Below are 27607 nucleotides of genomic sequence, written 5' to 3' on the forward strand. Positions count from 1 at the left end.
TTCTTGTGTTCTCGGCAAATATGATAAACATCAGATTTTAAAGCTACTGTATGGCGTAAGGGAAGATTAAATCTAAGCCTTGGATTTGACAGAATGCACGAGATGTATGGATTGACTACTTTTATGGTATGTTTGTGTCCTTGGAGCTTGACAGCAAAACTCCTCATCCACTTTCTTGATTTGGAAAACAGAAAAACATTTTGTGTATTTCACAGAACAAAGAAAATCATACAGGTTTGGAACGATATGAGCAGATTTGGGTCGCAAGTGCAGCAATATTACTGCTAACTTTGAAATGTGTTTCACATCACTGCACTGCTCGAAATAAGTTTGTCTATATTATCTAACATGCAGCAAGTAAAGTTCCACTCAGATCAACAGTTTCACACACCGCTAAACCTTCAGTGGTCATTTTGATTGTAAGCGCTTTTCAAAGCCAATTCTCTGTGCAGGTTTGTGTGTTACCTGCACGCACAAACGTGGCTTTTGACAAATAAACTCACTGCTAAGCAATGATCTGTTCATTCACTGGTCTCTTCTTTCACACAGTCTCACAGTCTGAACTATAGAGAAGCAGAATTTTGATAACCAAATTAATTCTCTGTCAATCTTCTAGGTAGAAGCTAGTCGGATCACATGACAATAAATGTTCATCATCAAAAACCTTGAACAATAAAAGAGAAATATTACTAAGTTCTTAGTAATTCTGGTGATGTGCTAGGTTTCATTTCGAATTTTGTTTCAGTAAAATCTGAGGGAAAACCTAACTTTCACTAAGACTTAATTATTGTAATGCACTGTTGGCTGCCTTGATGTGTTTATCAGTGTCTTTATTTGTAATCCAATAACCCTAAAATGGATTAAAATCTATTGCTTTTTTAATTTTTTTTTTTTTTTTTACTATTTTTTATTTATGCAAAGTAACATTTTGTTACATTTATGGCATAGAACTGCACAGAGAATAGTTATGAAATTTGGCACACACAAGACCATTTACCATTACAAATTGAAGTCTGTCTCTCAAACCTTCTAGCACCAGCAGTAGCTCAAACTTTCACTTATGTTTATGCTAATAACTATTGTACTGTGAGACCTAGAAACAATATTCAAATGCACAAAATAGATTCAGAATTGTGCTAGATGATTCATTGGATCTTCACAGCATTTAGCTACCTTATCACTAGATCATACAGGCCAAAAGTTGTTAAAAGACCAAGTCGTTCCCATGTTATGCTTCAGATTATCTGAGGGCAAAGTAGACAAATGGACATGAGGCTTTATCTCTTTGACCAATTGAAAGAAAGCTTGTCATAACCATCACACTCTGAGGATACCAGGACAGATTTAGCACAGCGCCACCTAGTGATCCAGAAATATGAAAAAGACTTGAGACAATGCAGCCATCTTCAGGAGATGGGGACAAGAATTGGTCTGAGCAGAAGTGGCTGTGCTCTAACTGCTTTCTCATCTAGGGTGTGACCCGAGTAGACACACATAGCCATGCCGTTTGTTGTTTCATACCATGATAAGCTGATTTTTGTTACACCATAAAAGAAATTTGGCTTTTCATACACATTTGTGTGTGCACAATTAAGTATGCATGTGACATTCATAAAACACTCTAGATACTCATATAGCTGGTCCACATTTAATGGGTTTTTAAATGTATTTCTCCAAGATTATTAAATTTGGTATTTTACAATCATACATATTATAAGGTTTCAAAACAAGTTTGCACAATTACACTGATTATACAGACTAGTATTTAATATCACAGTAAGCCATTAAACCACATTGAAAACATTGCCCTAACAAGATATTCTAGGATATCAAGGCCATTGTCAGGGCCAATCAAAATCAAAACAAAACAAAACAAAAATCTAAAGTTGTAATCTAGAACTTTTAAAATGGCACCAATAATTACAATAACTAAAGCTGTATTCCCTGGACTGAGATTATTAATGAACATACTGAACTCACTTGTATTGTCAAGCATATGATCATATAAGGATGCAGAAACAAAATGGTTTAAATGTTTATCCTATTAAGGCTGAGCACATTTTTTCAGAAATTCTCCCAAAATAAACAGAAAAAATACTCTCGTTAAAGGGTCAAATTCCCAGGTCAAAAAATATCAGGCATGCTTGTGGTACATCATGCTTCATTAAAAAAATAAAGCTGAATTCAAATTCAATCACTTCAAAAACATGTATATACTCTTAAGTATGCATTAAACCAGTATGCCAGTATTTAGACATATTATCAAATTATACAACTGCATATTTATACCACAGGAACCTTTGTTGCAGTCACACACATCTGCATAATTGCTACCAAAATAACTCTCTAACAGATGCAATTTTCTCAGAAATAGTGTCCATTCACGTTTGAAATGTTATTTTCCGGATACCATGTATTGAGATTCACTTAATTCAGCATCCTATATAGTGAGACAGTTGAGAGTTTATAGTAGAGAGATAGTTGTGTCATTTTGCACTCAAGAGGATATTAATGGCATGAAGACTTACCATCAATCAAAAGATCAGTAATAGTCAACCCTGCTTTTGGAGAACTACAATACCTTCTGCAGAGTTAAGTTCCTACCCTGCACCAAAACCCCGTCTGTAATTTTCAAGTAATTCTGAGCACCCTGGTTAGGTGGTCCAGGTATATTTGATTAGCATTGGAGGATGGTAGCTCTATAGGGTTGTAACAGCCATTGTTAAGTTCTTACTTAAAGTGGAACATAAAGTCTAAATTTGGGGCGTATTAATTACTAACTAGTTTGTAACTTTGTACTTAATCTGGTCACATCATTTGTTTTTGAGGCAGAATGTAGCTAGTAGGTTGTAAGCTCTCTGGATGTTTACCCTCTATCCAGTAGTAGCCTTCAAATTTGTGAACAGATTTGTGTTGGAATACTGTGAATTGGCTTGTTAAGGTTGATTCGTTGGTTCATGTTGAAGAGCTTCAAACTCATTTATGAACATAATGTTCTCTCTTTGTAAATGTCAGCATTATATTTATTAAGCACTGAAGTCTGCTGGGTAAAACATTAGCTTATTGATTTTTTTTATGCAAGCTTTTATGCCTTTATGCAATTCAATCAATCAGCCACTTTATTCAATGCAATATTCTTTGTTGGAGGAAATATTTATTTTACATTTAAAGTCAAGTTTAATGGTGCAGTTTAGTGGCCATTTATGCCCCAACTAACTTAACTTACATATAAAGCTGGTGCCCCATCTAGAAATGTTCTGGGAATATTTTCAGCGGCAAGTTTTATTTTAGTTCCCAGAATGTTCTGCTAAAAGGTAATGTAACATTCTCTAAAAACATTCTAAAAGTGTGTATTGATAACATTGTTAGAACATTATCCTCTAACATTCTAATAAAGCTTCTCATCACACTAGATGTGGACTTACATTGCTCAGAAATCACATTTTGGTTGAAAGTGAAAACCCAACCTTTTTTTTCACAATGTGACCAGGTGATGTTGGCTTCTTGCTGATGTCAGCAAGATATCATCATGTAGTGATCTGAGCTCATCTAGAGTATAATCTATGCTATTAATTTCATATTAGTGATTATAGTAAATGTGCTCCAGCAGCATAAAATCCAACAGTGTTTTAATCAAAGAATCTGTATTTCTGTCTGTACTTTTTAAATCACATCATTCCCGAATCAATTTAAACTACTGAATGCATAGACACACAGACATCAAGAATCAGTGTATGAATCTCAACAGGGGTGACATGCTTCATGCCAGCGCAATGCATTCTGGGAGCCATGGATGAGTTTTGCACGATGCACCCAGAATACATTGCAGCATGAAGCATGTGACCATTGTTGAGATTCATACACTGATACTTGATGTTTGTGTGACAAATAAGTTTTCTTTTTTAAATCCTTGTAAAGATCTGATTGAAATTCTGCTGGGTCTCAGTCTGTTGAACCATTGCTATAATAAATAACATGCTTCTAATACCATAGATTAGACTGTATAAAATCAGATAATCAATGCTACATGATTATATCTTAATTACCAGCAAGCAACCAGCACCACCTAATCATGTGTTCTCTTGCTGTTTTTGTCATAACAAACATAGCTATAGCAGCTAGAGAAAAGCATTGAAAGGTCAAGTGTCAAATTGCCCAACTAAATCTAACACTGATCACCATAATGATGACATCAACCCAAACAATTACTTTTAAACACACATCACCATCTAAACCTCTGTTAATCTCAATAAGACCTTTTGTCATTGTATGACAGAAATAAAGTCAATCTGGTTTATAATAAGTGAAGTTGGAAATACTGTTTTTGGAGTTATTTAATGAAGTTGGAATCATTTAATGAAGTTGGCAAAGGTTGGGTTTTTATTTTCAACCAAAATTTGAGTCCACGCCTAATGTCCAATGGAAAATTTCCCACTTAAATCTTAATTAGAGTGTTAGAGTATAATGTTCTAATACTGTTATCAATAAACATTTTTAGAATGTTTTTAGAGAATGTTATATTGCCTTTTAGCAGAACATTCTGGGAACTAAAATAAAACATGCCGCTGAAAACATTCCCAGAACATATGATGTTTTCGGAGCATTCTTAGAACAATAACATTCCTAGCTGGGGCACCTGGCCCCAGGAGCAGGGTTGACTAGCTGTGCATTAGATTATTTTTTTCTTATGTGTCCTCTACACACACAGTCACACAAATGGTGCAGCAGACTGGAGGGTTGATTGGCTGAGAAGTGGCTGTTCTGCTACAGATACATGCCATTGATGAGGTAATCAGACTCTTCTGTGGTGAGAGGCAAAGCTTTCTTCAGTCTGCGACGTACAAGACAGAGCCTGCAGCCCACCATCAGTAAGAGCAGAGCGCTGATGATCAGACCCAAAGCCAGGGGTAGGATCGCACCTTCACACACATGCACAGAGTAACACTTGAAGAATTTGAGAAGATTTACACAGACACAAAAGTACAAATGACATTTATTTAGTGCTGTATGTTATTTAGACAATAAAACAGACCTGATTCAGGGGGTGGGTGTCCTTCCAGTACACTATGTATTTTAGATGATGGCAGTGAATTCAGAGACTCTGTGAGAGAATCTTGCAGTTTTTCCTTATGGACAGAAGCAATGGGAGCTTCACAAAAAAAAAAAAAAAAAAAAACCTGTTATTTTTAATATTACATGCTGCAGACATTAAATTTGATCAAGAGCGCGTTTAACACAAGGACATTAAACAGTCTAAAGGCCCATTCACCGCAAGGACAAGAATAGCAGTGTCCACACCACAACTTTAATGTAACAGAGGAACAATATTGTTTTTTAAGATGTTGAACGACAGCCAATCAGAATCAGTTCACTTATTGTAAATACAAGCTTCCTAATCAGAAATTAGATATGATCGTTCTCTCAAGTCATATTTACCACTCAGAAACTCGAATTATTAATTAATTCGTTTTTAATTACTAATTACAATTTTGATACCAGAATTTCCGAGCCCTTTCACAACAAAAGTGAAATGAATCAGCCTCAGGTTGAAGGAAAATTCAAAAGTCAGCAGCAAAGACATTGGTTAATACAATGGGATTAAATACATGAAGGACATTTGTGTTATTTAACATTTAATTATTACAGGTTTGCGTCATATTCTAAGTTGCAGTTCATGGTTTTTATTCATTTTGAGGAATACTGAATCTGATTTATTGTTTATTTTTTTTGCAAGTGAGATGAATTAATGCATGTTCACATTTACTCTAGAACTACAGTAACATCTTACTCTCAGTTTCTCTCAACATGAGGACAGGAGAGCTGTCAATCAATAAATGGGGAAAAAAGTAACTGGCATTACTTATTTGAAAAAAGTAACTTCAATATTTTCTTGTTTCGTTACTTTACTAGTTACTTGAAAAAAGTAATCTGATTATGTAGCTCACATTATTTGTAATGCGTTACCCCCAACACTGGCTGTCAATGCTTTTCTTTATTAGTTTTTTTTTTACAACTACATGACTTTGTCTTGCCGCTAAAGTTTATTAATATGTATATTTATAGGCTATATATGAACAATCATTTGAAGCATATTGTGTGTTTTATTAACAGTGAAATACGCATACAGTATATTTGTCCGAAATCCCAAAATCGCCAGCAAGCTGACTATCTAGCGCAGTGATTTTTTTCATATGATTGTGAACCAATGGGATGCTACATTTCATTCTTTCTGACAAGCTCATAATCATGACTTCATAAGTGGGAAATAGGAAATTTCTGATAGCACATGAAGGCAGCATTAAAGTGATGATATACATGCAGAGAGGACGCTTATACACACACAGACACACACATATAGAGCAGGCGTGTCCAGACCTGTTCCTGGCGGACTAGTGTCCTGCAGAGTTTAGCTCCAACCCTAATGAAACGCACCTGAACCAGCTAATCAATGCCTTCAGACTCACTAGAAACTTCCAGGAAAGTGTGTTGGAGCTAAACTTTGCAGGATATTGGCTGTCTGAGAGCAGGATTGGACTCCCTTGGCATAAAGAAAAGAGAATATTCTATTCTTAACTCTTAACAGATATTGTTGTACATACGTGTGTATGTTTTCACACTGGCTAACGGAGTTGCAGTGCCCTGAAGTTTTGTTACTGCTGAAAGATGGCAACAGAACAACTGTTAGCATCAGAGAATTCTCAGCTGAATAACTGCAATGTCATTTATATATTCAAAAATCAGCTAAACCAATTAAGTCTCACATGGTTTCTGAATGCACTCATTTATGCAATCAGACTTCTGGAGGAAGTTGTTGTGGTTTCCTTTGCAGCCACCATACTGGAAGTGCTGGCAATCTCCTGTTTTAGAATCATAATACCAGCGCGGGAAAACACCTTTACATGGGCCGACCACTGGGGGCGCCGCACAGGGATCTGCCACAAAGAGAGAGAGACGTTTGCTCTCACAGTATCAAGTGTCTAGACATAGAGAGGCTTTGTTAATAAAAGCTGCCTGAAGAGAAAGAAAGTAGTGGAGGAATTTTGTGAACTCATGATTAAAGCAGCATCTGCAATGTTTTTGAGTAGTCAGTGTGCTGTGTCTTCAATAATGTCTGCATAAACATTCTTCAACACATATAAAGGCACAACAAGAGATTGAGTAAATAAGAACAACATTTGTTTTACTTTTGATGAGCCATTCCTTTAAATGTGTCTTTGAGTGACGTATCTTATGTCTTACCTTGCGAACTGAAGTCATAATGTTGATGTTGTTCAGGTTTAGGGCTATCGTTGAGCTGTATTTCTGTGGGCGGCTGGGCTTCTGCTTCGGTTTGTATATCTGGTCCATGTTTAGAGGCGGGGTTGGACTTATGACCACTATCAACTATAAAACAGACCCAACAATTTTTATTCATCTTTAAATGATTAAGATTCTGAAAAGGCTTTTGAGAAGATGGTAGGAGAGTGGCTTTGTGGTCTAGGCTTACAATTCTGGCAGAAATCTTCATCTGATCGGTCAGGGCAGTGTTGCTTTCCATCGCAGGCATAACCAATGTCTATACAGCAGCCATCATCACACATGAACTGATACCGAGAGCAGTGACCTGTACACACTTCAGAGAATCACACACACCGCTGTGTCACATCCAAATAGATTCAGGTTGAAGTTTACAGTTTATTAGGGCAATTAAAACGGTCAGGGAGTGATCTGCACCAAACAGACAGAACACCAGAAAATACTGCTAAAAAACTCAAGACACTTAATATAAAACAAAGTACAGCAGTAAAGAGCAGTGTTTGAGACACTGAATTATGAAAAAACTAATACAGTCTTACATAGAATAATATATGGACATATACATGCAAAAAGTGGGTCAGGATGGATGACTACTGGACGTGTTCTCCTCAGAGAGATAATTATAACAGCTAAACCTTCCAGATTTAAGAAATGTTTCTTTCCGACAGCTATCAGACTGCTCAATAAACATCACTAAAATAAACATCTTATGTCCCATATTTACAAGGTTATCTTAGATTATTAAGAATATTTTAACTACTGCATCTGTACTATATCTCAGTCCTCCGAGTGTGAACAATTTCACACTGAGATTCCAGAACATTTTGGTAATTTTCTGTATTCACACTGCCAGAGGGTTGCAACATTGTGTGCTCTCCTTCACACACATCCTAAAGAGTCCTAATCATCATTATCAAATACATTTACTGTCATGAAATAATTTGATTATTTTCAACAATATAGTCAGACTTGATTTATTTATTTATTTTATGTTAGTCCATGTATCCATGTATACAGAGATCTGTCTTTGAATGCTGTTTAATTTGAGGTTATAAATAAAAACTCTTAGGACCCCTGTGTTCTGCTCTGATCAATTTTGCTTCTAAATGAAGAGCTCTAAAAACACATCTAATCGATGTCCAGTCAGCATGGTCCCAAACCAGCCTAAATATACTTGACACCAAGTAGTCTGTCAGACAAGCCACCAGATAGTTGATACTGAAAATATGTAGTTTTTCACATTCCTAACATGCAAGCTCTCTCTCTCTCTCACACACACACACACACAAAACAAAAATAAAAAACATACAATCCAACATTAAACTTAAAAAAAAAAAACAAACAAGGAAGATTTAGAGACAAATCATTTCTGACCTTCTGCGTTTGGTGCAGGGGCGAGCACACTGACAGAAACATTGTCAGATCTCTTCTGTCCCGCCATGTCGGTGACGGTCAGCTCAAAGGAATAAATTCCTTCTCTAAGACCACTGAGTTTCAGCAGGCCTGTCTGAAACACCTGCAAAAAACAAAACACGATCCATTCAAAGCTACTGGAATATACAAATCACATGCAAAATTCAAGTTCAAGTTCAAGTCTGCCTTTATTGTCAATTTCCACATGTACAGTACATACATACAGAGAATCGAAATTGCGTTACTCTCAGTCTCCGGTGCATACAGATAACATTAACATTAAAGCCTAAAAAAAATAACTAGATCAAATATAAAAATGTAGATACAATTATACAATAAGGGATTTATAAAATATAAAAGACATATAATAAAAATACAAGTTAAAAATAAAGTTAAATAAAGCAGCGCAAGGTAAATGACAGATATAGTGCAAATCAATGAAGTGAACAACAGTGCAGTTAAAAGATTTTTAGTTGCAAAAAAATCACTTATTAAACTCAAGCCTGCTATTTTGGCAGTCTCAGTGCGGTCCAGAAGGTCCTCTGTGATTGCAATGTGCTGCTCACTCTCTCCACAGACATGGTCAAGGAAATGTGCAGTAAGTCTAATCAATAAAGTGGCCATCAGGTCAGCACAAATGCTTGCAATAGACAGTTGTGTTTTATTTAATGAAAGTGTTTAGGTTTTGCCACATCAACATTTTATTAAATAAAAAAAGTATTTATTATTTTCCACAACATGAGGTTGGAGCACCAGTCCTGGGTCAGCCGAGTGAAGAGGAGGGGCCTCAGTGTTGGGGGCCCCAGTGTTCTGTGATGGTGCTGGATGTGGTTGCTGTGCCTGAGGTTTCCAGTCAGTTTCCAACAGCCAGTTGCCACGAATTTGAGCCCCAGCTCGACTGTGATTGCTTAAAAGGCGAATCAAAAGTCTATGAACAGCATTCTTGGTCAGCAGATGGCGAGAGACGGCAGTGGAGAGTCAGGTTTGGCAGATTTTCAGGGAGGGGGGAGAGGGCACAAACAATGTTGAGCTGAAAGACTCAAATGGGGTAACAAGTGAACCAGGACGGTGTCATAAGCAGAAATTAAACGGGTACTGGGATGAAGTGGTATTAAAGCAAATAACAGCCTGACAGTACAGCAATCCATCACTGCTGCACAGTCTTTCAGACACGCCCAGGGTGTTGTCAAACACTCATTGCCAGGATCTTCACACTGTCAGGGGTGAGCATCAATGTCGCTGGAGTCTTCTGTCCAGCTGTTTTGTTGCTCAAAGCATGCCAAACAAGAGCAATCGTCACAGAGAGATGTTAAACTTCCGTGGGTGAGTAGATGATTCCCTGACTCCTAGTGTGCTTTGCGCTGAAGGTTTAGTGCCTTCATTTTAACGGAGGGATCAGGACCACCTCATCTTCTCACAAGGAGTATGTAGACCTCCCCCGTCATCCATGGCTTCTGGTACAGTGTATGATGTCATGATCAATTCACCTTATTGATGTAGGCTGTCTCTGCTGTCTAGCACAGCCCATGTCTGTTGGCAGTCTGAAGACCCTTCTGGCCACACTTTAATCTGGTTGTAAACGTGGTTTGGGCGACTGGTGGTCTGTATGCTGCATAACACTGCGAGGCGTAAAGCTCATCCAAACCTGTGAAACCCAAACACGCATAAAGTCAGCTGGTCCCCAGCTATGATGAGAAAAAGCCTTTGTGCTTCTGCTGACTGATGTGTTTGGTACAAAAGTGCGTCGTTCCGGTTGCTGGTGATAAATCACTAAATGCCTATTTTCCTCGTTTTAATTTAAAATAGAATGAACTCTACATGCACCCTGATGAAACACCAAAGAGTAGCTCTGTCCGCTCGATAGCAGGGGTCGAGCTGAATAGCGGAACGCTGTTCTGAGCTCCACAAAAACACAAACAGTCTCTACACCTGTAGCGTAGTAAACGAAAGTCTGTAGTTTTGGTGGGGACAAAGCCGTAATCTTCTGCTTCCTCTAACATACTGACAACCACCATAATAATGCAGGTGGTAAAAGGAGAAAGCCACAGGGGATGAAGAATCGAAGTTCATCACAAGTAGCTTCGCCACAGAAAAGTCGCAGAATTTATATTAATATATAGAAGGTGCACAAAGTCATTCATGCAAACACAAACACCATCATGGTGACACACGATACTTAAACAATTCAATAAACTTTCATTAAACAGCAGAAGGTGTAACATAAAGCCCAAATGTACAACTGATACACAAAAAAAACTATTAAAAAACATGATTATTTAAACAAATACTTTCAAATGTGGAGCGTCACACAGGGAAATTCTGGGAATATCAGTTTTACAGTTTTTTGACTGTAAATTATACATTGATTTGTTCTTTTTTTATTTCTAAAAAACTGTAAAATAACAGCATTTTACTGTAAAATTAAATGAAATGTCTGAATAGATCTTTTACAGTTTTTTCCCTGTATATATTACAGCAGGAACTTACTGGTATACCTATTAACACTTTTTTTTTGTAGCGTTTTTACAAAATTGTACAGTTAAAATGACACTTAATTTTTACAGTGTACTTAATATATAAATAAAAATAAAATTCTGTCATCATGTTTTCACCCTCAAGAGTTTATTTCTTCTGTTGAACACAAAAGAATATATATTAAATAATGTTGATTAACCAATCAGCTGCTAGTGTGAAGAAAAAAAACCTATGCAAGTCATTGGCTACCAACTGTTTTATTCATACAGGTTTGGAACAACATGAGAGTGAGTTAATGATGACAAATTTCAAATTTCTGGGTGAGCTATCACTTTAAAGTTTTTTTTCCTAAGGACTTCATGAAATCAAAAATCCTATCTGCTAGCTTCAGACTCATCAAAAGTCACCAAGTCTGCTGTTGTACTTCCAAATAATGACAATTAAAGTGATATGTTAATATTTTTATCCATTGTTTGTAGATAAAGTTATAAAGCATCTACGAGTGATTAGATGATGATGAACTAATCATTTACAGAACATGACTATACGTTCACAAATGATTATTAAATCATATGCTAATGATTAACAAATCTGTTGTAACTAATCACTTATAAATGACTTACAACTGAACATTATTATAAAGGGTTACCCAAAGGTCTTACATGTTTGGAACGACATAAAGGGTGAGTAATTAATGACAGAATTTTCATTTTTGGGTGAACTAACCCTTTAAGGGATGAATGCATCCTAGTCGTCCTTGTTTCTTTCATATAATTATGTCTCTGGGTAACATGAAGACATACAAACAGGGCTGGAGTGGGACTCATTTTCAGCCCTGGAGTTTCATGCCTTAGACCGGCCCACCTTTGTTCATGACTGACTATATTAAAATAATGTAATTAAAACCTCAGTATATCAGTCTGCAATAGTGCAGTGTTCTCTACAGCCTTGTAATTCATTGTATTTTTCTAGAGCTTTCGTTTTGATGTAAAAATGTTAACTTTTAATCCTCTTCAGATTTGACGCACAAGATGCCAGATTGACGACACTAACAGGAACCAGCGCAATTGAAGATGAATGAAATAAAATAAGCTGTGTTTTCAGCCAACTGGCAGAAATACAATTGGGTGAACTGGCAGTGGGCGGGTTTCACAAACCAAAACAGAGACCGACAATTCGACAACGAAAAATGCTGTCGATAAAATTATGGTTTATTAACATCTACACATACCATAACCCTAAACCTACCCTTAGAGTAATGCAAATACAGTAATTATGTGTTATATTCGCGGTTCAATCTAGAAGCGATCCATTTACATGAAATCACCAATAAATATATTTCTTCTACCTATTAGATTGTGTTTTATTAAAGTCTATACCTACCCCAACCCTACACCTACCCTTACAGTGATGCAGATACATGTCAGGACACCTGTTCACACATTTTCAAAAATTAATAACTGACTGTAGCTGAATGTTAACTCAGCATGTTTCTTAAATATCTGCAAACATATTATGGTATTTTTATGCTTTAGTAGAGTCAATATCTTACATACACCTTTAATGTCACACACAAAAAATGTCATGGCCTGATGAATTGTACCACTAGGCGACAGAATTGTGACTGCATGCTGTGTCTGCTGCTTGAATTTGTACTTCAGTAATGAGTTCCAAGATTAAGAATTTTTAAAATATTTCTCTCTCTCTCTCTCTCTCTCTCTCTCTCTCTATTTAACACAACATTAAATTACAATAGTGAAACACGCCTTCCCTTAGGTAGATAAATGCTGGGCTCGTGATCAATAAGTTGTTTGCATTCGATACAAAACATCAACAAAACAACATTTTTTCGTCTTTACTACGAAAGCCCGTGATTGGGCTACTAGAATCGGAGAAACCCACCCTCATCGATCCCATATGGAGGTCTCCCGGCTGAAGCGCGTGGGCTGTCAGTGGCAGCAGCAGAATCAAGGCTGGGCTCACGGGGTCTAGAGCTGCTGTTGTCCACCCGACTGTAGGTGCTGAATCCCGGCTGAAAGGAAAACGAGCACACGTTCCTGCCCCTGTACGTGCAGTTGAACAGATAACAGCGCAAACTGTCATCGGGCTGCTTGAGGTCCTCCTGGATGATAGCGGCTGTGCAGTGCGGGTGAGAGCAGCATGCGTGCGCGCAGTCCCTCCAGCTGAACACCCTCTGCGGGGCGGACAAGAACGCGGCGCCCTGCTCGATGGACGCGCTGGCGCGGATGATGCGCTCCTCTACCGCATTGAAGCCACTGATACAGCGGTCTCCATCCTCCTCATCCTCCCTCGAGTCCGACTCATCCTGCTGTAGCTGCTTACGGAACTCCTCCAGCAGCTCCTCCACGCCAGATATTTTGGATTTGAGATCGGATGTTGAAGAGGAGCGCGTCATGACTGTCGTCGTCATACAGAGAAGAAGAGAACAGATGAGCGCTCGCTGGATGCGATGCGCCGCAGGAGACATAATGACGCTGTAAACGCTCATTTGCCAAGATGGAAACAGTGGCACTCTTTTTCTAACATCACATTCGAGATCCAAAGTATTAGTTTACGATAAAAAGAATCAACGTTTTGCGCATTTTAGAAGCACAGCACAAAGCACCTGCACCTGTCGTCTTCACGGCCAACTGAACTGAATGAGTGCGGCGGCTGATGCTGCGTTATGCTGCGAAGCTGGTTCGTCCCTGCAGGTGGCAGTCTGTGGCTCGACCCAAACACTTATATACTTACATATTCCTATATCTTCTTGAGTAAAATGAAATATACAGTGAAATATAGCCGCAAGCAGATTATTGGGGTCCAAGCACCAATGGCTCAGGTGGACGATCTGGTGACACTCTTGTCAAATATGAGTCTAAAAATGTCTCTTTACAGAAGTAGACCTATTATTAGACCTATTATTCTATGTATTATGATAAAATGACTCTTTGTATTAATTGGACAACAATACAGCAATAAACATAAACAATAAATCTTTTTTTATGATTTGATATAATTTTTAATGTTTTTAATATCATTAATTTATTCATAATTCTTTTGGAGATAATGTATTTCTTTACAAACTGATTATTTTGAAGTCAATCAATCGAACCATGTACAGCAGGTTGATTAGACTTGTAGCTAAACTCTGCAGGGATGGATGGAGCAGGCATATTTTGTGATGGAGCATCAGCTTTTTTGTGCAGGGCTGTGGTCCTCCAGGAGCTGTGTTCAACACCCCTAATGTATGCAGATTTTAATTAAAGAGATTTACTATCAATTTCAACATTAGTATTACTGACTGTATCATCATTCCTGTTGACTGAAATTTATCAAATTTGCCATGCTTCCCCAGAATGTCACTGTGTATCAAGATTTGCATTCACAAAATATAGGCCATTTATGGGCCACACCCACAGATGTAGCCCGTTTCCCCAATAGGTAATAAATAATAAGTAATAAGTAATTAAAAGTAGTGTTACTTGTAACAAGCCTATGTACTGCTGTGAGTAGCACCATGATCTATTACAGTGGTGACACCCATTTTTTAAATCAGAAAGACATTTGCCTAAAGGTTGTGTAATTAAAAACACATTATATTTATTAATTAATTTAATCAATACCACCAAATGAGAGAAAACAAAACAGGAACATACTATACATTCATGTTCAGCAGTTTCTGGATTTTCCATCCGTCCATCCTCTATACCGCTTCACTGTAGGATTGTACAAAGAAGGACCCAAAAGCAGAAGAATGCTTAATTCCAATTTATTGATACACAATAATAAACACAGTACGCACCAGTTCTGGACTAGAAGGAGACAGGATAATGATCAAACAGGCAAAGGTCAGAGTCTGGGGCAGTCAAATGCAAACAAATCTGATTCAAAGGACAGGAATCAGGGACTTATGATAATCAGGGTGTCTTTGTTCCCCTGTCTTGGTCTTGTGTTGGACTTTTATTTTTAAATGCATTTTGTTCCCCATTGTTTGCTTTCTGTGTCCTTTTCCTATTTCCCTGACTGTATGCGAAATCACCCCCATACCCTCAGATAGAGCACTATTTGAATAAATTGCCCCATCTCACCAGAAGATGGCGCCCAAAGCTGGATCATCCATCGATTTATTTTACACACTTATCCAAGGTGTATACTGTGTAATACAACACAGGTACAAATTGTACCAGCCCTGGTTAACCTGTGTATACAGTATGTACCCCTGTGTTTTATTTGTATATTTGTCAGTCATTGTTTGCTGTAGATCAGGAGTCACCAAACTTGGACCTCAAGGGCCGGTGTCCTGAAGAGTTAAGCTCCAACTTGCCTCGACACGCTCGGCCTGGATGTTTCAAGTATACCTAATAAGACCTTGATTCGCAGGTTCAGGTGTGTTTGATTGAGTTTGGAGCTATACTCTGCAGGACACTGGCCCTCCAGGACTGAGTTTGGTGACCCCTGCTGTAGATGCTTGTGCTCCATGTTTCCTGATCTGCTACTGTTCTGTGTTTTCCTGGTTTACCCATGTTTGCTTTATTTTTTTTTTCAGTAAATAAACCTTCTCTGCAAGTGGATCAGCCTCATCTTTTTTTTTGTTCCAGCATTAAAGAATTACAGAAGTACATTACAGAAGTATTGATCCAGCAAGAAGGTTCATTTGTAGGGGTGCACGATAAATATCGGCCGATAATTAATGCGCATCTCGTCAGTAAAGCCGGTTCTCTCATCCATCAGGTGCGTGATTGCACATAGAGCAGCTGTTACTACACAGAGCCATTGTCAGCTGACAAGCTGCACAAATCCATGTTCATTATCAGCTAAGTAAAGGGCCAGTGCAGGCTTGTTTGCAGGGTACTAACCACCCACACCTGTCCCTTGTCAGTCTTGGTTAACTTGTGTATATATACCCCAGGGTTTCTTTTATATATCTGTCAGTCATTTGCTGCGTCTGAAATGGCATACTCAATGAGCAGGTACTTAATTTCAGTAAGTAGTTACTTAACGAGCGCTAAAAGAGTACGTACTCTATAGCAAAATCTTGTTGAGTATGAATGCGATCCGAACTTCATCCACCATGTTGACATCATCATGTGACTTAAGACATTTGTGATAACGACCCAAGCAGTCACAAGGAGGATCACTAGCGAAGCTGGGGTCCAAAGGGTTATTTATTTAAGCAGGTGTGCAAAATAGGCAAATAAATAGGTATAAGAGCTTAAAACAAAGATTGTAATAAAAACAGTCTAAAACTAGAACTGCAAGTACTAAAAACAGTACCAACTCTCCTCTACAACATTGAGGCTGGAGTTTCCCTTGCTTCACAGCACAACAATCATGTCTAAGCTCTCTATCTGTTCAATCTGTTCACCCCAACTTCTAGTGGCGGCCATCTTAAATACATATTTTTTCCCGCTCTTCCCAAATTGGAACATACCATTTTTTAAATAAAAATCTCTTGCCTTTCAACTCTCATTATATGCATGATTTAGAGACAAGTTTAAGTAAATAAATACAATTAAAAAGAATGAATAAACCAACACATTTGCACTAACATTACCAGTGAAACTCGTGATGGTAGATATTTTCAAAGTCTCTCCATCACAACGTTATAATAAGAACAACAACTTAAAAGTTATGAGCGCCAGGTGTAATTCATCTATGGAAAAATTTTCATTTAAAATGTTGATGTTTTAAAACAACAGTGTAACAATATGATTATAAGGAGTGCTCTTTGTTCCGTGTCCTTACATGAAGCAAGGTTTTTTTTTGTTGTTGTTTTTTTTTGGTTTTCTTAATTTGGTAATATCTCTTGGGTTAAAGCATGGAAACTGTCAAATAAGTTTTGTATCAATAACAACATTAAGGAAGTGTCTTACAGTAAATACTTCATAGAATTTATCCTGCTAAGCACGTTTTTGAAAGATTTATGCTTAAAGAGATAGTTCACCCAAAAATAAAAATTTGATGTTTATCTGCTTACCCCCAGGGCATCCAAGATGTAGGTGACCTTGTTTCTTCAGTAGAACACAAAGAAGATTTTTAACTCCAACCGTTGCAGTCTATCAGTCTTATAATGTAAGTGGATGGGAATCACAGTTTTGGGAGTCTAAAAACATACACAAACAAAACCAAATTAAACCCTGCGCCTCGTGATGATACATTGATTTGTAAAGACACAAAACGATTGGTATGTGCAAGAAACATAACAGTACTTATATTGTTTTTTACCTCTGATTTTCACAGCAATGTCCGAACTGTCTGTCCTGAGCACGTTCTTCTCTTCTTGCTTTACAGCAGATTGCAGACTTATAAGTGCATTACATAAGTGCAATCACATTGCATGTGATTATGCATAATTAATTGTTATTATAATAGGAAGTGCAAATAGACAATCTTTTAAGTGTGAGTTTATCAGTGTCTTCAGTCATGTATTGAGTCAGGTGAAGACTGTCATTTTTTTCTTAAGAAAGTTATTTTCAAGAACTGCACTTAAGAATATTCTTACAAACTTTGTGGGATTTATTTTAAGAAATTACTTGACTAATTTCTAAAGAGGATTTTCGTGAATCCGGCCTCTGAGTCTGATGGTCAGCTCATTAGGAAAGGGCGCTCATGAAGTGAACTGAGTGAGTCGGATAAGAGAGACCTAAGAAACATGCAGTGCTGTGGGACCCCAGGGTAAGCACTGAAAAACCCTGCTCCACAGGATGAGACATAGCAGCCTGCTTTTTCCTCATTGGGACACCCAAGTTACTGTAGTTGTGGCCGAGAGGTTTAGGCAATGGATTACAAATCAGGGGTTTCACTGCGTGGGTTCGAATCCTGAGGCGAAGACTAGTGGAGGATGGCCTGGTGTCAAGAATGGCAGCAAAGAACCCACTTCTCTTTAGGAAAAACATCAGGGACAGATTGATATTCTCCAAAAGGTACATGGATTGGATTGCTGAGGACTGGGGTAAAGTCATTTTCTCTGACGAATCCCCTTTCCAATTGTTTGGGGCATCTGGAAAAAGGTTTGTCCGGAGAAGAAAAGGTGAGCGCTACCATCAGTCCTGTGTCATGCCAACAGTAAAGCATCCTGACACCATTCATGTGTGGGGTTGCTTCACATCCAAGGGAGTGGGCTCACTCACAATTTTGCCTAAGAACACAGCCATGAGTAAAGAATGGTACAAAAACATCCTCCAAGAGCAACTACTCCCAACCATCCAAGAACAGTTTGGTATGGAACAATGCCTTTTCCAGCACGATGGAGCACCGTGCCATAAGGCAAAAGTGATAACTAAGTGGCTCGGGGAACAAAACATCCAAATTTTGGGTTCATGGCCAGGAAACTCCCCAGATCTTAATCCCATTGAGAACTTGTGGTCAATCCTCAAGAGGCGGGTGGACAAACAAAAACCCACAAATTCTGACAAACTCCAAGCATTGAATATGCAAGAAGGAGCTGGAGGGCCACAACCAAGCATAGTCGTGGTCGTACCTTCCAGCAATCGGCCGGCTAAAAACTTCTTAACACTTCCTAATAACATTTGAGTACTTCCGAACGAGGTCGGAACACTACCAAACAAAGTCCAAACCATTACTCAGTAGTTGATCCGCTGAATTAGTAATTAGTTGGTAGTTTGTTTGTTTTTGTCGGTAATGACTCGGCCTTCTAAAAGTGATGTACAAAATATCCATGTTCTTAGAATTAGAATCGAATCAAATTATTGTACCTGATCAGATCTAATATAGGTAACACCAAGTTTTCTGTTGTTGGCCCACTTTGTAGACAAAAAATAAATAAATAAATGCCTTCACAAAAACAGAAGACAGATAGAGAAAGAGCACAGGGAGGCTGCTAAAGGCAGTTCAACATGAATACAAAGCTCCAGCAAGCCAGCAGGTAAATCATCATATAGAATATTTAGCAGTTTGTCACACTTTAATTATTGTAATTAAGTATATTTCCCATTATAATCACCTGTCTTGATACTAGTTGTAATGAGGAGTCAGAGACGTTCGGATCCAAATGCAGTAGTTTATTAAGAATGGTCAAACAGGCAATGATCAAAGGACAGCGTCAGGTATGTCAGGGGATATCCAAAATCAGAAACAGTAACAAGCAATGGTCAGGGCAGACAGCAGATAATCACAGTCGGTATAAACAATCCAAAGTCAAACACGGAACGAACAAACACTAGAAAACCGCTCAGAAATGCCAGACAGAACTAGAACAAGACTATGCAATGTGTTGACATGAGTGTGCTGCTTATATGTGTGTGTGTCTGTGTGTGTGTGTGTGTGTGTGTGTGTGTGTGTGTGTGTGTGTGTGTGTGTGTGTGTGTGTGTGTGTGTAATAAGATGCAGGTGTGTGTGTGTGTGCAATCAGTCCCAGGAATGAGGCAGGATGGGAAATGGAGTTCGAAAAAGGGGACGGACACAAAAATGCCAGAGTCCTGAGTGGAGTGCCCTCTATTGGAGTTTTTGGGCACTCCAGCTAATGATCGTGACACTAGTAATCTATAACACATCATATTTTACTAAAACCAAATTAATAGTAGGCCTATAAATAGTTAAAAAATATAGTATACATGTTATAAATTAGTTGTTTATTAGTAGCTATATAATATAGATTTATGCAGTAAAATATTAAATTAAATGTCTAATACTTATGGGCAGAGTGGGGTAAGATTAGCCATTTTTTACTATTGTGGTCCTCAAAATAAGGGAAAATGACGCAGAAGTACAATGAAAGTATCTATCCTATCCAGATGAAAGTATTCCTATAATTTTAAATGATCAGAATGTATCTATGACAAAGGGTTCTAAAAATATGTCTTCTTATAAAAAAGTGTTCCCATGGCTCAGTTTGCCTCAGGTTTGGGGTAAGTTGACCCGAGTCGAGTCAGTGGGTAAGATGCACCATCTGGGTGTAAAATGACCATCTGACCGAATCTGATTCAAACCCATGTGAAATAAATAATAATTTAAAAACTAATTAAAAAAAATTCATTTTACAAGACATATACAAGTCATATTTCTTTTCTTAAATTTAACTTTAACGACATAAAACCAACCAAATGAAGTTTAAATTTCAATATTTAATTGTTTGCATTTCTGAAACAATATGTTGAACTCCAACGTTGTAGCCTTCCTAAAAACAGACTAATTTTGTTGGCCATTACTGACTACAGGTGGAAATATATTTTTATTTATTTATTTGTTTTCATAGCAATATCTGGCAACACTGCCAGAAGTTAAACTGATAGTAATCAAAAGAGCCCACAGACATGTTATTGCTGACAGGATACCACATTTGGTAAAGCTAATGCAAATGCAAATGCAAATGCAAAAAAAATAAAAAAAATAAAACACATCATGATATTATCTGTCAGAAACGTTATCAACGCTATCAAAACAGTAGCATATAACACTAGTGCAGGGATCTGTTGAAAATGTATGTTGCGTCTATGCTATTTCATATTGTAGTTAGATTTTCACAAAGTCGTGCCAACAACATTCATAAGAGCACTAGACAAAGTTATCATCTATATAGCAATGGTTATTAATGAAAACTATAACAATAATAGGCCTATGTATTGCTGAATGAATAATAAACAACTGATAAAATATATATATACCCCGAACCTAAAGTAATGGTGCAATGTGATATAATTTGACAATGCTCATTCCTCCAAAACAGAGAAAACATCTTTCACAAACATCTATATTTGTCTGTTTTAAAGTGTTTAGTGTTTATGATGAGTGGGGTTATTATAGCACAATTTCCACCCAGACCACACTCATTATCAAACCCTGGCTACTGCCATGGTGCCTTCCATTCCCCCAGTGTGTTTCTCCTTTTCACAGACTGGTAGAAATGATGGGTGGTTCCAAAATACATGGTCACATGACAGTAAAAGTGTACAGTTGCCAAGATGCAGGGGGTGGGTAAACATACCCTTTGGCTCAACTTACCCCACTCTCCACTTCTTCCATTGAGGATGAGACAGAAGCAGGCTCAGAGACTGAGGGAGAGCCCACTCTTATCAAAACATCTACAGTCGTGGCCAAAAGTTTTGAGAATTACATAAATATTGGAAATTGGAAAAGTTGCTGCTTAAGTTTTTATAATAGCAATTTGCATATACTCCAGAATGTTATGAAGAGTGATCAGATGAATTGCATAGTCCTTCTTTGCCATGAAAATTAACTTAATCCCAAAAAACCTTTCCACTGCATTTCATTACTGTCATTAAAGGACCTGCTGAGATCATTTCAGTAATCATCTTGTTAACTCAGGTGAGAATGTTGACGAGCACAAGGCTAGAGATCATTATGTCAGGCTGATTGGGTTAGAATGGCAGACTTGACATGTTAAAAGGAGGGTGATGCTTGAAATCATTGTTCTTCCATTGTTAACCATGGTGCCCTGCAAAGAAACGCGTGCAGCCATCATTGCATTGCATAAAAATGGCTTCGCAGGCAAGGATATTGTGGCTACTAAGATTGCACCTAAATCAACAATTTATAGGTTCATCAAGAACTTCAAGGAAAGAGGTTCAATTCCTGTAAAGAAGGCTTCAGGGCGTCCAAGAAAGTCCAGCAAGCGCCAGGATCGTCTCCTAAAGAGGATTCAGCTGCGGGATCGGAGTGCCACCAGTGCAGAGCTTGCTCAGGAATGGCAGCAGGCAGGTGTGAGCGCATCTGCACGCACAGTGAGGCCAAGACTTTTGGTAGATGGCCTGGTGTCAAGAAGGGCAGCAAAGAAGCCACTTCTCTCCAAAAAAAAACATCAGGGACAGATTGATCTTCTGCAGAAAGTATAGTGAATGGACTGCTGAGGACTGGGGCAAAGTCATATTCTCCGATGAAGCCCCTTTCCGATTGTTTGGGGCATCTGGAAAAAGGCTTGTCCGGAGAAGAAAAGGTGAGCGCTACCATCAGTCCTGTGTCATGCCAACAGTAAAGCATCCTGACACCATTCATGTGTGGGGGTTGCTTCTCATCCAAGGGAGTGGGCTCACTCACAATTCTGCCCAAAAAACACAGCCATGAATAAAGAATGGTACCAAAACACCCTCCAACAGCAACTTCTTCCAACAACCCAACAACAGTTAGGTGAAGAACAATGCATTTTCCAGCACGATGGAGCACCGTGCCATAAGGCAAAAGTGATAACTAAGTGGCTCGGGGACCAGAATGTTGAAATTTTGGGTCCATGGCCTGGAAACTCCCCAGATCTTAATCCCATTGAGAACTTGTGGTCAATCCTCAAGAGGCGGGTGGACAAACTAAAACCCACTAATTCTGACAAACTCCAAGAAGTTATTATGAAAGAATGGGTTGCTATCAGTCAGGATTTGGCCCAGAAGTTGATTGAGAGCATGCCCAGTTGAATTGCAGAGGTCCTGAAAAAGAAGGGCCAACACTGCAAATACTGAGTCTTTGCATAAATGTCATGTAATTGTCGATAAAAGCATTTGAAACGTATGAAGTGCTTGTAATTATATTTCAGTACATCACAGAAACAACTGAAACAAAGATCTAAAAGCAGTTTAGCAGCAAACTTTTTGAAAACTGATATTTATGTAAATCTCAAAACTTTTGGCCAAGACTGTACAATAAAGTCAATTATTACAGAGTGTACAATCTTCTCTTTTAATTGTATATTTGTAACAACTGAATAATTTGTATTAACAAGCACCCACCCTCCTTGTGCCCCTTTTTTTGGTTTGGGATTTTTTTAGTTAAGAATGTTCTTATCTTTTTTCTTAAGATTTTTCTTAAGGAAACTTAAGAACTCAAATAGACAATACTTTTAGTGTAAGTTTATCAGTGTGTCTTCAGTCATGTATTGAATCAGATAAAGACTTTATTTTTTTCTTAAGGAAAAAACTAAAATGTTCTTAAGAACATATTTGAGAATTTTTCAAGAACTGCATTTAAGAATCTGTGGCTGCAACAACCTTGGTTCAAATCTGGATTACGGCAGCCTTTTGCCATCGAGCAATGGGGACATTGGGCTCCTTTTTACCACCTCATCCTTCAGCTGGAATTTGTGTCTGAAACGCGGTGGCATTCTGTCTTGCCTCCATGCAGCCAAGAGAGATGGCGGGCTGCAACCAGGTGTAGTCGTGGCCGAGGTTGTTGGTTCGAGTATTGGGCCAGCAATACCATGACTTAGGTGCCCTTGAGCAAGGCACCAAACCCCCAACTGCTCCCCGGGCGCCACAGCATAAATGGCTGCCCACTGCTCCGGGTGTGTGTTCACTGCTGTGTGTGTGCACTTTGGATGGGTTAAATGCAGAGCACGAATTCAGATTATGGGTCACCATACTTGGCTGTATGTCACATCACTTTCACTTTCGTAAGCTCTGCCGCTGACTCACTACTAGAGTGGTGTTTGTTCCTCCTCAGGGAGACCCACAGCGCCTTGTGTTTTTGTGCATCTCCCTTGCTTGGCACACCTGAGTCTGATGGTCAGCTTGTTAGGAAAGAGCGCTCATGAAGGTAACTGAGTGAGTCAGATAAGAGAGACCTAGGAAACTTGCAGTGCAGTGGGTCCCCAGGGTTGATACTGAAAAACTCCAATCCACAGGATGAGATGTGGCTGCCTGCCTTCTTCTGGTTGGGACCGCTGTTTTGTCTGCTGCAGGGCTAGCTTGCAGTCTCAGCTGGGTGACTAAGCTGGCTAGGGTGCAAGTGTGCCGGGTGCCAGTGTTGTATGAGAACAGGGCAGAGGATATGTGGGTCCTGTGAATGTTTTTTAGTGAATCCAGCCGCTGAGCCAGATGGTCAGCTCGTTAGGAAAGAGCACACATGAAGTGAACTGAGTGAGTCGGATAAGAGTGACATAGGAAACGTGCAGTGCTGTGGGACCCCAGGGTCAGCATTGAAAAACCCCAATCCACATGATAAGATGTAGCAGCCTGCTTTCTCCTCATTGGGAATCCCAGGTTAACGTATTCATGGCTGAGTGGTTAAGGTGATGGACCAGAAATTAATTGAGGTTTCTTTGTGCCGGTTTGAATCCTGCTGATTGCGTTTTTCACCTGCCCCCCTGCACGTCCCTACCATGTGTTGGGTTTCCCCCACAGCAACGGACAAACATGCTGCTGGACCTTTTTGCAGTTGTGGGCCTGTGGCATGCTGTGATCATATGGAGGTTAGTACTCTGCGTTGTGACTGCAGCAACCCTGCTTTGAATCCGGTTCAAGGCAGCCTTTTGCGTCAAGCAATGGGGATGCCGGCTTCCTTTTAGCCACCTCATCCTTCAGCTGGATTATGTGTCTGAAGCTTGATGGCATCCTGTCTTGCCTGCCTGCAGCCAAGAGAGCTGACTGCAGGCAGACGTAGTCGTGGGCGAGAGTTTAAGACCATGTACTAGAAATCCATTGGGGTCTCTTTACACAGGTTGGAACCCTGCTGACAACAACTGTGGTTTTCCCTTTTGCTTTAGCTTTCTGTTCTGATAATAGTGCCATCCAAGAACGTTTACCTTCGGTCCCTCTGCTGTAATTCCTTGTGGCCCTCATCGCATAGCGCGTGTGGCAAATGCGCTTCTGCTGGGTAGCTTGAGGGGAACTGCTCTTATATAGAACATTGCAGACCAGCACTGCACAAGAGCCCGGAAAGCTCATTTGGTAGAGCATCTGACTTTTAATCTGAGTGTCCAGGGTTCAAGTACCTGTTAGGGCAAAATGCTGTTGTGTTGTTGATGGCCTCAGCTTGCTGTCACGCCGGTCCGGATCTGTTGCTGACTGTCTGCTAGAGCAGGGGTTTTCAACCTGTGGGGCGTGTCCTCTCAGGGGGTGCGAGCATCAGTTACTTCAGAGACGAGCCCTTGAGGATTTATGAATATGAGTTAGCAAATCTTTAGTCATCCACTAGGGGCCAATCTGACTCCCACTGCTAGTCGACAGTAAGAGCAGAGTTGGCTCGAGTATCAGTCATGCTTATTGACAGTGTAAGATGATTTACGGTTAGCCGTGTTGGAAATCCAACCACGAATTTGCATGTTGGTATCTTAGAAACACTCAGCCATCACATTGAATCAGATAAACTGGTTATATATTTATGTTTCAGTATAATTATGCAAGCTATACCAGGGGCAGTACTAAACCCTTTTTAGGTGGGTTTCAGCCCTTCTATCTGTCACCTTAGCCCCCCAAAACTATCCTAATGATCAGGCCAGTGCTGCTTTCTCAAGAAAGTTTTTCATTCTCACGCGTTTTAAGATTTGTAAGTTCAAACATTAAAGTAATTTTAACCCCTTAACTGTCACCCCCCATTTTTTAAAATAGGCATTAAAGTGCACTATCCAAACTTAAATTGTTGTATTTTATGAACACTTTGGAATATAGACCTAAGGTCTCTTTTTAAAGAAGAAAATTAGCAGATTTTGGCAAAAGTGGAATTGTTTCAAAAAATTAAAGTATCAAAAAGTTATAGAAGTTGACACAAAAACAACGGGAGTTCTAATTTTAGTACGTAGGAAATTACAGATATCAATAGACTATACAGAGAATCTGATGAATGGAAGATGCGTGTGCGCTCTTGTTGAAATTAATAATACTAAGATGCTTTTAGCTTCTGTCTATGACCCGAACATATTTAATCCATCATTTTTTATCTCACTTGAAAAAAGTTTAAGCAAATTTCCTGATATACCCCTTATTATAGGAGGTGACTTCAATTCTTATCTAATCCCAGTGATGGATCGATCATCTGGAGGACAATCCTCTCACTCAATTTCATCGCTTGCATTTAAAACATTTATATTTAATTTAAACTTAGTTGATTTATGGCGCTTTAGAAATAACAATTTGAAAGATTTCTCTTTTTATTCTGCTCGTCACCACACATATTCTAGGATCGATTATATATGTGTTTCGCCATCTCTGATTAACAGTATTCCGCATATAACGATGTTACCCATTCTCATCTCTGATCACTCCCCAATACTTTGCAATATTACTCCTTCTGCCTTCACTCCCAAGTTTTATAGGTGGCGATTTAATGACAGTCTGTTGACAAATTCAGAGTTTATGGTACAAATTAATCAACAGATTAAGGAGTTTGTGGAGATTAACAGATCACATTGTAAAAATCCACAGATATTATGGGAGACTTGTAAGTGTTTTATAAGAGGGTTTTGTATAGCTTTTTCTTCAAAAAATTGAAAGTATTTAGAACGAGGAGAATGTCGGAGATTGAACAAGAGGTGCAGACTTTGGAGGGACAACAAAAAGTACAATTCACAGAGCAAAGAAGTAATACTATATCCGCTTTAAGGGGGGAATATAATTCTTTGTCTTTGCACAAAGCTGAGTTTCATCGTGCATAGAACCAGACTAAAATATTATTTTCAGGGAGACAGACCTTCTCAGTTGTTGGCGTGGAAGCTGAAACAAAATGAGGCAAAATGCTCAATAAATTCCATAAAAAATAATAAGGGTGATATTGTAACAGAGCCCAAACAAATTAATCAGGTATTTTAGGATTTTTATAAGAGTTTATACACTTCTGATAATCCTGTAGATTTGCATAAATGCAAAACCTTTCTTAATAGCATTACTTTACCGAAATTGCAATTGGCAGATATAGATTTTTTGGAGGACTCCCTAACACTGGAGTAGTTAAAGATGGCAGCAAAATCTCTTCAAAAAGGGAAATCCCCGGGCTCAGATGGAATTCCCCCTGAGCTCTATCTGGCCTTGTGGGACACAGTAGGAGTATTAATATTAGATTCTATAAACTATGCTCTAGAACATAAAACATTTCATAGGGATCAAAAGACTGCTCTTATATCATTACTGTTAAAAGAATGGAAAAGATCCCATGGAATGTTCCAGCTATCGCCCCATATCACTGATATGTGGAGATATTAAATTATACGCTAAAGCTCTTGCGCTAAGATTGGATAAGGTAATGGATAAATTAATTCATTTTGATCAAACAGGCTTTATTAGGGGTCGTTTGGCAGCAGACAACGTCCGCAGATTGTTTCACATTTTGGAGAGGGCAGAATTGTTTACTGAAGACTGGGCTGTGCTCTCTTTGGATGCAGAAAAGGCCTTTGACAGGCTGGAGTGGCCATACCTGTGGGCAGTAATGAAACATTTGGGGTTTGGTCCAAGTTTTTTATCTATGATACAAATTCTATACGAAACTCCCCTGGCCTCTGTTATCACAGGCACATGTCAGTCCCTCAATCTTTTCCATTGCAGAGGGGCACACGACAAGGCTGCCCTCTCTCACCGTTATTATTTGCGTTATCATTAGAACCCCTTGCTCAAGCCATAAGAGAGCACAAATCCATATATCCCATTGTTGTTCATGGCTCCAAACATTCTATATCACTTTATGCAGACGACATTCTTTTGTTCCTCTCCAACGTCAAAAATATCAAATCTCGCACGTGTTAGCCCTGTTC

At 38.8% G+C, this 27607-nt stretch overlaps 1 protein-coding gene across 1 annotated transcript; it reads right to left on the reverse strand.

Annotated features, from left to right (window-relative positions):
• Positions 1–1626: 1626 nt before the first annotated feature.
• On the reverse strand, positions 1627–13857 carry LOC109112553 (low-density lipoprotein receptor-related protein 11-like). Its single transcript, XM_042747454.1, has 9 exons — positions 13087–13857; positions 10248–10354; positions 8671–8812; positions 7487–7612; positions 7240–7383; positions 6762–6932; positions 6600–6656; positions 5033–5149; positions 1627–4919 (listed from the first exon to the last, which is right to left on the reverse strand). Exons 1-9 carry the CDS (start codon positions 13691–13693, stop codon positions 4765–4767), a joined length of 1626 nt encoding a protein of 541 aa, XP_042603388.1. The 5' UTR covers positions 13694–13857; the 3' UTR covers positions 1627–4764.
• Between the last annotated feature and the right edge of the window lie 13750 nt (positions 13858–27607).

The sequence above is a fragment of the Cyprinus carpio genome, chromosome B20 (assembly GCF_018340385.1).
Source record: "Cyprinus carpio isolate SPL01 chromosome B20, ASM1834038v1, whole genome shotgun sequence".
NCBI classification, from domain to species: Eukaryota; Metazoa; Chordata; class Actinopteri; order Cypriniformes; family Cyprinidae; genus Cyprinus; species Cyprinus carpio.

Excerpts from the sequence above, each read along its gene's own strand:
- LOC109112553 (XM_042747454.1), bottom strand. The coding sequence starts at position 13,693 with ATGAGCGTTTACAGCGTCATTATGTCTCCTGCGGCGCATCGCATCCAG. Across the intron at positions 6,657-6,761 it reads TGAGTGCATTCAGAAACCAT|CAGTAACAAAACTTCAGGGC; the intron begins GTGAGACTTAAT and ends GCCATCTTTCAG. Across the intron at positions 5,150-6,599 it reads CAGTGTGAAAACATACACAC|CTCCCATTGCTTCTGTCCAT; the intron begins GTATGTACAACA and ends TTTTTTGTGAAG.